A 12,848-nucleotide genomic window follows, 5' to 3' on the forward strand; every position below is an offset into this window, starting at 1 on the left:
AATTAATGCAAATATTAATAGCCACAAGTTTTAATGAAGAAAAGATTCATGAGTCTAAGCTGCCAGTGAGTTGAAGGTGCTTCTCAAGGTGCTCTGATTGTCCAACGTCTTCATCTGTAACACTAACCCTCCCGATTAAGTTCTGCGTTTTCTGTTCTTTCATTTGCCCTTTATATATGATTTGGCCATCCCTTTTTTGTTCTGTTTTACATTTTCACTCCTCCACTCAGGTCTTTCAAGAAGACATCACAGCTCATAATAAAGTTTTACACCAGTGTCTGAGCATTGGGCAGTCTTTAAAGACTTTGAGTTCCAGGGACGATAAAGAGATGGTTCAGGAAAAATTAGACACTTGCCAGGGAAGATACGTGGAGATCACGGAGAAAAGTAACAGGCGGTGTGAACTTCTGCAGCAGGCCCACTGCAATGCTCAGATATTTGGCGATGATGAAGTGGAGCTCATGAATTGGCTAAACGAAGCGTATGACAAGCTAAGCAAACTCTCAGTCCGTGATTATAATATCGGTGTGCTCACAAAGCAACACACCGAGCTGCTGGTACTTACACATCCGTTTATCATTATTTTCATTCTTTCTTCTTATTCGTTTCTTATTGTTTTCTGTTTACACCTTTTTATAACTATCATTTTATAACCAAATTTCTCCTTTGCAATTCTGACGTTGAAAAAACAAACAAAAACAAAGTAAATTAATGGATTATTCTGAAATATGTGACAAGTTAGCGCCATTGCATAAAGAATTTCCTAGACTATTTTGCATAGTAATGTATATGAGCATATAAGTGGTTTGCAACCATCCCTATGTGTCAGCACTGCCCCCCAAAAAGATAACTCATTATAGCATATTTTTGGCCAAAAAAATGAGAAGCACAATAATACCGAAAGAATCAATTCTGGAACTTTCCCGGAGCAGTAATACTGCATGTCCTCAAGAACCTTATGGTAGCCTCTATAGGTCTAGTTGAACAAAAGCTAGCTAGTGAGTTAATAACATATGGCTAGCATTCTGTATGATCCTGACTGTACGGTACGTCTATAACTGCTGTATGTTATGTGTCGATAACTGCTGTATGCTTTTTTAGATACAACACTTCTGACCTGCTCACATTTTGCTCGCTGTTATCTAGTTATATGTAGATTAAGCTCCCTGAAGTATAAGATAGACGAGTGGTTCTCATTCAGGCTATGTTTGTTTATAGCTCCTTCAGGAAGACATAACTCTGAGAAAACAAAATGTGGACCAGGCCATCCAAAATGGTTTGGAACTCCTGAAACAAACCACCGGTGAGTGTTTTTACCCCCCTGGTATTAACAAGGTAACGAGTGCTGTAGAAAGTGATTGTGTTACTGATGGCACGGTGTAACCAGAGCTGGGTCTGTAGCTCTATGTGTATGCCATATGGTCTTTTTCCAAGGTTTGAAAATGTTTTATGACGCTTAATTGGATATGGTTGCAAAAAAGGATTATACGCGGATCTAATTTTTTTAGAGTGATTTATGAAATATTTTAACTTACTGTGACCTGTTGCATTTATCACTCAGCGCCCATAAGTGTTAATTATCTTTATGAAAGTGTGTGGGGAATGCATGCCACTTAAATATCTTTGGCTTTTAAATATGGTTTCTGTGATATAGTCCCGTGTTATGCCAGATGCACCTTAAAGCCATATTGCACCATAGTCCTCATGTTAGGACTAAAGTTAGATGCTTCCTGATGACATTCCTGAGCCCCTTAAGAGTATTAATGTAATTTACCTTAGCGAATAAAATCAGTGATGCTAATTTTTATTTTACTATGGTAATCTAGTGTGATAACAAACATACTAAATGCAAAAACATCAAAAATCTCACTGAATCTCATGCATTGCTTAAGTCAACATATAAATATGCATATGTTGTGATTCCCTTTAAAGATTGCACACATTGTAACATCCATGCATTTATTTGGATACATGCGGATTAAGGTGTGGAGAGTGCTTTAAACATAATAGAAGATCAGCCGTCTCATCACTACTGTTTGCACACATGTAAAGGGACGTGTGCAGCCCATTTCCCTTTAACACAGCTGAAAGCATTTCAGTGCCGTTAGCACCGTTTTGTTTGGATTGATTGCCCCATTTGACAAAGTGAAAACAAGCTCTGCTTCCTGACAAATTGTTTATCATACAAGACATCATCCCGGGTTGGGCTGAGACCCAGTTTCTTCAACTATTCTGCCAACAACCCACTGGAGACTGGCATACAGAATCCGTGCTATTTTAAATACAAATTAATTCAAGAAACGCAGACCAAAAACAAGGTTAAAAATATGACTGCATGTTCTTGTCTGTCTGGTCCGATTGCCAAATGGGTTCTGAACACAATATCTCTTGGACAGTTTCCACTCTTATAGTGACCACTACGTTAATGGCTGCCGAAGACTCTAAGTTTGTATTGTAGAATGAAAATGTTAAAACAAGGGTTACTTAAGAATAGGGGATTCAGTTTTAATATTTATTTTGGCCATTTGAATGAGCTCAATGTTTAGTATGTTGTAATGTATTGTTTGTTAGTTTCAACGTTTAATCCATGTAATCAGTCCATAATCCATTGGCCTCTGACTCTTAAGTCTTCCAGAAATAAATGCTAGAAATGCTACATTAGGAAATCACTTTATAAGAGGTCTTGGTGTAATAACTAAATGAATGTACAACAATGTATACTTTGTATACTTTGTATGTATACTTTGTCCTGGTAATTGTAGAGTTACACACTTACACTTACAACGACTTGTTTATATTTTCTTATAATACATTAGGTGATGAAGTTGTCGTCATTCAAGAAAAGCTGGATGGAATTAAGTCAAGATATTCCGAGATCACAAAGTTAAGTTCAGAAGTGTCCAAGGTCCTTGAACAGGCTCTTCGTCTTTCCACCCAGTTCCACTCCACACATGAGGAACTCTGCCAGTGGCTAGACAAGGTGGAAGATCAGCTGAAGAAGTATGAAGTAGGAAGCAATACACCAGAGGAACTGAGCCTCATTCATGAAAGAAAAAAGGTGAAGCTCATTCAAGTTTTAATGCACCCAGACAATAACGTTCACTAGCTTCTAGTTACATGGCACTGTTCTAGTATGTTATAAATAATCAGTATATTTATAGTTCTAATTCCTCTGCTTTTTTAGGAGCTGAAACATGAAGCAAAGTCTAATAAGTCTTTGCTCGACTCCTTAAACGAAGTCAGCAGTGCTTTGTTGGAACTTGTGCCTTGGAGAGCGCGAGGAGGACTCGACCGGATGGTAACGGAGGATAATGAGCGCTACCGATTAGTAAATGACACTGTAACACAAATGGTTGAAGAGATAGATGCTGCCAGACTGAGAACTCAACAGGTACAGAATAACAATCTCCACAGCATGTAAAGAAAAACAAAAAACAAACAAAAAAGCTGTCATGTCTCTAGACAAAAGCATACGTTCTGTAAAAAAGTAATGTTGCTATCAATTTGACATGCATGGACAAAAGAATAGCTTGAAAGGAATTTGTCCAAACTAGGGAGATATTTAGTATCTGGAGCAAAGCTAATTTGTATATTCTTATAGCCATCTGTTCCATTGTTGGAGTCTACTCCGTGCTATTCAGATCAAAAGGCCCCAGATAGCCATTCTGCTATTTGTGTGCCTGCTTATTACTTTATTGTTATACTCTCTTATGTGTGGCAGGCACTGACCTGAGTTTATCAAAAGAAGCCATCACTCAGCCCTCCTTATCTCTTCTTCATGCAGACAGAATTAATAAGCGTACATATATGAATCCACAGCCTGTCTAATGGCATTGTACTCCTCACTAAACATGTCTTACTATCTGGCTTCATGTTTGCATGAATTAAGATACTTACTATACTATTCACTTACACAGTATTCCTCTGCTGAATACCAATGTGCCATGTAGCAGATCTTCAATTTAAGGTTGGTGATTAGGCTAGTGAGATAAGGATTAAGAACTGGTTTGTACATCATGTAATTTCAAGATTTTTTGTTAGCCTAAATCTTGACCCTAAGTACCCTAAGCATTTGATATATTGCCCGGAGAAGGCCTTTGTCACCCCTAAGAACAGGATCTTGACACAACCGCTTAGCTGAGGGTCAATGTAGTAACTTTTTGGATGCAGTGTTCTATGGCTATAAGGCTCAGGAACAACAATATTCTACTAAACTAATCAGAACCCTGTCTGATCTATACTTTCCTGGCCCAGACTGACCAGCCTATCCACTACCGTATCCCTGCCAGGCCTAGCTAAGCCAGGCTCTGGAAAACCTCCCCCAGACTGTGCATACATAGGTCTAGGTAGGTAGCCCACACTCAGGGATACTTTAGGGACTCTCCTTGCCCTGGGAGCAAAGAGGAATGTCCTCTCCTCTCCTGCACCTGTCGCAGACTTCATCAAAATCTTGGACTGGATAGTCAAAATCTGGCATGGACATTTGTCTAGGAAGGGAAATCGAGTACCGGCCCGTCCTGCTGCCCAATTGCTCCACCTCAGGGACTGATATACATGACTCCAACATCAGTATGGTAGCTACTGGCTGTATTGCAATTGGTATTGGTTCAAAACCGTGCAGTACATATTCCCGGTGGTGTAGTGTGAGAATTGTGTGAAGACACATAAGACATGCTGATAGCGAAGGTGAACAAAGCCATTAGAGTAAAAAACTAAGGGTTCCCAGCTCTTGTCACTTTGTGTCTTCCATGTGATCTAGTTATTAATGAGCTGGAAGATTCAAAACTACCAAGTATTGTTTACATAGAAGTGCATTTATCCAAGAGTCAGAGAACAGCTTTAAATTAGAAAGAAATGCTGCATTGCATTTTTGTCCATAAAAAACATAAATATGACTACTCTGAATTCTGCCGCAATATTAATATTACTTTTTATTGTTTTATATAGCGACTTCATATTCCGCAGCTCTGTATATTGTCAAAAAATATATTCAACTTCATGCTACAGGATAATGCATGGTTTTCACTGATAAAAGGAGTTTACATGAATCTGTAAAGCACTGAAAACATTTTTCATGACATAATAACTAAATCACCAGTAAGAACTTGGCTGCCATTACTCAACTCGCGTCTTTTTTACTATCAGAGTTTTGTGTTATTTGTGCCAGAAAAAAAAGGGATTTGCTTACATGCATTGGCAAAATGCCCTTATGGATTGAGCTCTAGAAATGAAATATTTTTTTCATAGAGCCCCAGGAGAATCTAAAACGCTATTGTAATAAGGCATGCTCTGTTGGAAGATTGAGGGGTTAAAAATATACATTTTTTTATATTTTTATATCTAACTATCCACTACCTTATCTGTCAGATATAATAATAATTTAAACATGTGTCTTTTGTTTTAGTTTGAGCAAGCAGTTAGTGCAGAGCAGTCCTGGACCGAAGAAACTGAAAATAAAATGATAGCCGCGGGTCACATTGCCCTCGAGCAAGACCAGGCTGTAGCACAACTCCAGATGCAAAAGGTAACGTAACGTGTTCACGATGCGGGAATGTGTTTCTAATGCCACTCTAGACGGACAGAAACTCACAAGCAATTTTATATTTCTAGGGATTCGCAATGGAAATTTTAAGACACAAAGATACCATTGATGAACTGATTGCTTCAGGAGAGGAGGTTATGAATACATTAAACGAAGAAGAAAAGCAGTCCATGAAGGTACCGTTTTGTCTAAATAATATCAACATTCAATAACTAGAAAGCCCTTTGGGGCGGATGTCACAAGGCGTTTTGATGAGACATCAACATTGAAAGACAATTGTACTTTCCCAGTGTCATCAGCATCTTTCCAGTTTCCTTCATTGAATGTCATGTGTTTTTGTAACCCATGACAAGCTGCAGGCACGTCAAATTTAGTTTTACTTTGTAGAACAGATCCATGTTTTTTTTTTAATTTGTCATCATGATACCTTTTAAGTTATCTTTTTTTTAAAAAATCTGCTAGAATAAAAAAGTTTCCAGTTTACCTATGCATTGACCGCGTAGGGGTATGATTGCACGCCTGTGGTGTTTGGCTATGTGCTGCAGCCAGACGCTTTGACAGATTCTTGAGACAGAATTCTATTATTTTCTTGGTGGTGTGTAACTTAAATACAGTAGGAAAAGGCCAAGTGGATACCGAATGCCAATATAAATGTTGTAAAATAATTATAAATATATTGCATGTAATACAAAAAAAATGTCCAAACAAAGACCAGATATTTAATGAGTCAGCTGTGGTTGAATCATAAAAAAACATAGAATAGCTTTCCATGCCTGACTGTACAAATATCTGGCTTCAACAACTATATTTCAGTTCTCCAGGACAGTGTTGTCCAACTTTTTATTAGAACTTGAGATGCCTCTGGAGGCTGAACCGAATAAATTAGTGATGTCAATAATGTATGAAAACTAAAAATGCTCGAGGGGCACTTGCAACTCCCAGTCTGCCTGTTGGCCATCAGTACTCTAGAAGGTCTAGATGATAGGACATGCACATTACTCGGTGTGTTGGATGGGAAGCTATAGTGAGACACATGGATTTGGAAGGGACTTTAAATGCATGAAGCCTGTAAGTGGTTATACTATGTTACCGCTAAGCTGTTATAGTGAGGTGGGATATTTAAATATAAACCTGCGCTTTCTTAAAATAACTAGGAAATATAAACTATCTGCCAAGCTTGTTTTTAGATTCAAGGCTCAGTTAGAAGTGACTGGTTAAATAATAAAGTTACTGTCGTAATGAGCATAGCTCTGTTGTCATTTAATTAATGTCTGCAACCAAGTCATTCATACTGTTTTTCCACCTCTAAAATAAAGCATTAACATTTATATTAACTTAATAACTCACATTCCCTCTTTTATCTAGCTTTCACACTGATAAAAATGAATAGATTTTGCTAATTTATGTCATAAAACATCGGAAAATGTGCTTACCCTGGTCATAAACATTGAATTCAGGATGTCAAAGCTTTGTACTGAATTAAAGTGCTTTCATGATGAAGAGACAGGAATATAACAGGCAGTCCATATGGGCATGGATTTCACTTTACAAACTACTACATAAAACAGCCACACAGAGCCAACACAATCTTATGGTATATGCATACATTATTGACGTTTATGTTATAGATTGCTCCCTATAATTTGATGATTAATAAACATTTGGGAGTTTTTCTGCTACACTTTATCATAGTTGTTGGATTCCATGAACATGTAAAAAAATTATATTTATGTTCCCACTAAAGAGCAAGCTGAGAAACCTGGTGAAGAAGTACGATGACGTCTGTCACTTGAACGCTGAAAGGAGCCTTCAACTGGAACGAGCCGTATCCTTAGTCAGTCAGTTTTGGGAGACCTGTGAGGAACTATGGCCGTGGTTAATGGAAACGGAGCGCGTCATCTCCCAGCTTCCCGCACCGGCTCTGGATTATGACACTCTGAAATATCAACAAGAAGAGATCCGGGTAAGAGTTCTTCCATGAGCAGCGGTTACTTCTCTAATAGCTTTCTCCTCTACAGCAGGAAATGTTTGTCCCCGAGGACCCGTACAAACCTGTTTGTAATGTTCATTTACTTCACAATCCTTGAAAAGCAACCTAGACAACCAGGAAAGCAACCTCTATTGTCAGTTATGTTAAAGATAAAGTACATTTTAGTGCAGCATAGACTAGACAGATACTACTTCATGTGTGCGGTAGCATGTAGTATTTATAGCTAAATTATTATTAGTATTATTATTTTATGTGGTAACCAAGATGGTATCCTGGTATTCTTCATGCATGGTAGTTTAAATGTAATAAATATATAACACGTTTTTAACTGTAAGACCACTCCATGGTTTTGCTTAATTGTGCTAACAGTGTTTTTCTCCCTGGTGGATTGGAGCGTCTCCATCACTTGTTGCTTTGAATAGTTTTCCAAAACTAAAAATCTTCCAATGTTTGTATTGCAGGACCATTGTAAACACGTTCTGGTCTCCAGAGAGTTTTGAGGGTTATATTTTTATGAAAACAAAGAGTTTGCTGAATTGGTCACTTACAAGGATTGCTTATTTGTTAAATTCGGAGTTCCAGCTCATACACGCCTCAACTCTGGCTTTTAATTCAAGGGTTTTACTCTTCCTTTAATAGTCATCTATAAAAGTATTTCATGTCCACTCTTTAAAATATTTGGACTGTTTTGTAGAACTATTCTTAATGATGATATATTATCTGCACAAGTCAGTTCCATGCTGTTATACATTTAGAGTTTTGTTCTAAGAAAAATAGAGCATTTAGCTTTTTGATTGTCACTGGTGTGTTACCCTCTGGCATGTAGTTTGTAGGCCAGCACCTTTTACAAAGTACGTGTAAATCTGTGTGAGACCTACCTTATCCTACAGATGATCAGAGACGTTACCGCACTTATTTACAACACAGATTACTTAAATGCAAGAGACCCTGATGTTTTATAATTTGTAAAAATAACAGTTTTAGAGTGTTGTTTAGAGCTCATTTGAGTCACTGGATATTTTGCGTTGATGCCTTACAGCCTCTGGCTATACATTAGACCTCAGGCGTCTTCATTTGCTGAACTAGCCATCAGACACACCATGCACCCCGTGTACTTTGTAGCCAGTCTTGTAATGTAGTGTGTGGCTTACTGTCCATATGTTCATTCCTGCCTTAGCAGTCCTGTGTTCAACATGTAGAGTTGTAGCTGACACATACAGACAGTCTTAAAATAAGGATTACACATGTCCATATATCATGTGCCTTTTGCTTTATATGTCTCAGAGGATAAATATGTTTACTGTACTTTGCCAGTTGGATGCATTAAAAGTGCTGTAATTGCAAAAACAAGCAACCCATTTATGTTTTGTCCTAGCAACTCCGTGAGCTCATCGCTGAACACAAACCTCATATAGATAAGATGAATAAAACTGGGCCGCAACTCCTAGAACTCAGCCCTGAAGAAGGCTTCCTCATCGAAGAGAAATATGTGTCGGCCGACGCACTATACTGTGACATCAAAGAGGCTGTGAAGAAACGAGCTGTGGCCTTGGACGAAGCCATTTCACAGTCCTCACAGGTATTGGTGCCAGGAACTTTCAGGTCACTCTATTGTTAGCATACTTTCGGCACAGGTCATACTGAATGCTAGAAGGGTCTATAATTCAACTGAAATAGCACTCACTTGTCAGTTCTTTGGCGGGCGGCTTATAAACTTACCAGATGATGTTTGTGCTCTTTTTTTTTTGCAATTGGTATCCATTCACATTATTTATTTAATTAAGTGATGACCATATAATATGGAAAGCATAAAGGGACATATATTACTAGAACATAGATCACTTCACTTTTATGTTTATGAGCATAATTTTGTGGCACCTAATTGTGTGTTTATTTTCCCCCCCAACAAGTTTCATGACAAGATCGACCCGACACTTGAAAGCCTACAACGCATAGCTGAACGCTTGAGGCAGCCACCTTCCATCTCCGCAGAGTGCGAGAAGATTAGAGAACAGATCAGCGATAATAAAAATGTGTCCGTAGAGCTGCAAAAGCTTCAGCCTGTCTATGAAACGCTCAAGATGCGCGGGGAGGAAATGATTGCTCGTTCAGAAGGTGCTGATAAGGATATCTCAGCCAAAGGTAATGTGTTCTCTAAAACAACAACAAAACAATCTTTTTATTTCTCAATGAAACCTAAGTAGTGTAACTTGAAGTACTGCTCTGTCATATTGTGCCAAAGTTAGGTTTGGAGTTAATAATCATTTTTTTTCTTGAGACATTGTTATGAAATGTGTGTTTTGGCAAGATAAAGGCTAGAGCTAAGATCTGTTTATGGTTACAATAATTTATGCATTATTCGAGCTTTAATTGCAGTTTTGTAGAGCCACAATCATCTAAAAAGTACATCATTTGAATTGTTTTAGTTGAAATGATTTAAGCTGCTGAAGCAAATATTTATATAGTGAGTTTCTTCTTTTTTTTAGCTGTCCAAGATAAGCTTGACCAAATGGTCTTTATCTGGGAGGACATCCAGGCTTTGACAGAGGAAAGAGAGGCCCAGTTGCTGGACGTTATGGAGCTGGCAGAGAAGTTCTGGTGTGACCACATTGCTTTAATTGCCACCATTAAGGACACCCAAGATTTTATCCGGGAACTTGATGAACCCGGGGTTGATCCTTCTGTAGTTAAACAGCAACAAGAAGCCGCGGAGGTGAGATTTAAGACACATGAGACACCAGGGTCAGATGGGGCGAAACAGCTCTGTATGGCATATTCCATACATAATAACCACTTAAGGCAAAATGTCATATGACAGCATGTTGTCTTCTTTTTATTATTTCCATTTTGATCTTGTCTTACATGGTACTTACTGAAATACAGATCCCATGGTCTGTTTTGGGGGCAATGACAAACACAGTAACATGTGTCAAATGAAGCAGCCTTGTTCTCTAATCTGGATTTCGCTTCATTTCACACAGGTGTCGACCCAACAAATGGTTCTTTGGTTATTATTATTGACTGCAAGGGAACTGGGACTAAAAGGCTGATAGCTACTGTGGTGGTTCTCTTACTCATTGGAACCACTCAATGTTTTGTGAGTGCGGAATTGTGCTGTTTTCTTTCCATAATAAAAGTCACCTGTCTGTTATAATGTGCTAGGTAATAAGAGAAGAAATTGATGGGTTACAAGAAGAACTGGATATCGTCATTAACCTTGGGTCTGAGCTGACCATTGCGTGTGGTGAACCTGACAAACCCGTCGTGAATAAAAACATAGATGAGGTATGTATTAAAATGTTTCACAGAATCATGTAAATATTGATGCGTATGGTTCATAGACCTTGAGTTAAATGTTATTTGATTTTCAGCTTAATTCTGCCTGGGACACCCTAAATAAAACCTGGAATGAACGAGTGCAGAAGCTCGAGGAAGCTATGCAGGCGGCAGTGAAGTTTCAAGATGGCCTTCAGGTATTATACAATAAAACATGTCTTACCTCTTATTATGTGAGACGTTGACCTCTTCTTCATTTATTCTTTTTTGTTTGGTTTTGGTGTGTACATCTGCTAGAGGAGATTTTCTGAGTATCTTTGTTTCTTTCAAGGGCATTGTTTACTAAATGTTGTTCTGCAGTAAAAAAAAACAAATCAACATTTTATTTTAATTTATTTTTTTAAGAAAAAGTAATAAAATAATATAAAGGTTTCTAATATGGTGAGTTTAAAAACCTAATTCCCCCATTTCAGTAAGATTTATTTTAGGGTCCATTTTACATCAACACTAGTTCATATGGTGTTCCAGAAAGCCTCTTGGTAAACTGATGCAGAACTTCATCTTAAATCACAGAATTGCCATTGAATCAGCTGTCTGTAGCTCCTTTGTCTTATTGCATGTTTGATACACATTATGTTATAACATATACAGGCCCTGTTTGACTGGGTGGACATCGCAACAGGGAAAGTAGACACGATGCCGCCTATTGGAACAGACTTAGAAACAGTGAAGCAGCAAATTGTGGAGCTGAAGGTAACAACTGATCTTTTTGGTTTTCCAAACCCAAAAATTGCTTAACAGTAAAGCCCCTTGTCGTAAAGAATTGTGGTACAGTTTTACTGCTGTATATGGGATTATATTAGGTATCCCACTGATATTACTGTGATTTGTAAGTAAATGTATACTTGTGCACCCAGTTTTACACTTTATGTCTTTAATGTAGTGTATATTTAGCTGGTACTTGTCATGTTAGTTGTGTATTATTAAGCCACTCTCTTAGATTAAAGAAAAACATTCAATAAATATTGAGGCTCTGTATAAGAAAGCTGCATGCTTTCAGTATATTTAACGGTAACTTCACGTTCCTCTACAGCAATTCAAGACAGATGCGTACCAACAGCAAATAGAACTGGAAAGGTTGAATCATCAAAAAGAGCTGTTGCTGAAGAAAGTGACAGAGGAGAGCGATAAGCAAGCTGTTGAAGATTCCTTGAAAGAGCTCAAACTTTTATGGCGATCCCTTGAGGGTAAAATTATCAACCGACAGGTATGAAGAAACCAGCAATCTTTATTGTTAGATAGATAAGGTGCATATGAAGAAACGATACACTTCTACCGAGTGATTCATTATTCACCACCTTCATTGTGCTTCTAAATATACAGCCTTTCCCATGGAAAGAATAATGTCTATATGAAGGGTGCTGTGTGATATAGACATGGACAGCTGCATTTTGTATGTGACTAGACACATATAAACGCGGATATGTATCCTAGACCCTTGTTATCCTGGTGGCATCCTTTGCCCCTTGTTGTATTGATGATTTCATGGATATTTACCACAGTTTTATTTCTCTGTTCCCTGGAAATTGAATTGTTTTGATATTGTGTGTGAATGTATCTTTATGGTGCCCAATCGATATCCAGGGCCTAAAGGATTACAATAAAATCATCTTGCTTGGTTTTTAACATGGACTCTGTTCCACTTCAGCACAAATTGGAAGGCGCGCTCTTGGCTTTGGGACCCTTCCAGCACGCATTAGACGAGCTGTTAACATGGATGACGCACACAGAAGGACTGCTAAGCGAGCAGAAACCCGTTGGCGGTGATCCCAAGACAATTGAGATCGAACTCGCAAAACACCATGTATGTTGTGAAATACCATATTCGCATGAGATAATGATTTTATTTTTTATTGGCTTCCTGCTCAGAAGGTGTTTTGATGCCTCTCGGAAGTAACTTTGCAAAAAGAAACCAACGTTATCACTCCATATTAACTTACACTACAGAAAGTTGGTACACAAATATAAAAAGTTTATTTA

The 12,848-nt window shown here is 38.1% G+C and overlaps 1 protein-coding gene across 1 annotated transcript in view; it reads left to right on the forward strand.

Annotated features, from left to right (window-relative positions):
• Nucleotides 1-12,848, forward strand: part of DST (dystonin) — a 219,477-nt gene that overhangs the window by 181,519 nt on the left and 25,110 nt on the right. The window contains 15 exon segments of the mRNA XM_053458898.1: nt 231-557; nt 1,219-1,303; nt 2,817-3,058; nt 3,185-3,391; nt 5,405-5,524; nt 5,611-5,718; nt 7,287-7,505; nt 8,908-9,111; nt 9,443-9,674; nt 10,019-10,245; nt 10,695-10,817; nt 10,904-11,005; nt 11,460-11,561; nt 11,902-12,075; nt 12,517-12,672. Coding sequence (XP_053314873.1) covers nt 231-557; nt 1,219-1,303; nt 2,817-3,058; nt 3,185-3,391; nt 5,405-5,524; nt 5,611-5,718; nt 7,287-7,505; nt 8,908-9,111; nt 9,443-9,674; nt 10,019-10,245; nt 10,695-10,817; nt 10,904-11,005; nt 11,460-11,561; nt 11,902-12,075; nt 12,517-12,672 — 2,628 coding nt within the window.

Source organism: Spea bombifrons, chromosome 3 (assembly GCF_027358695.1).
Source record: "Spea bombifrons isolate aSpeBom1 chromosome 3, aSpeBom1.2.pri, whole genome shotgun sequence".
Classification (NCBI taxonomy): domain Eukaryota; kingdom Metazoa; phylum Chordata; class Amphibia; order Anura; family Pelobatidae; genus Spea; species Spea bombifrons.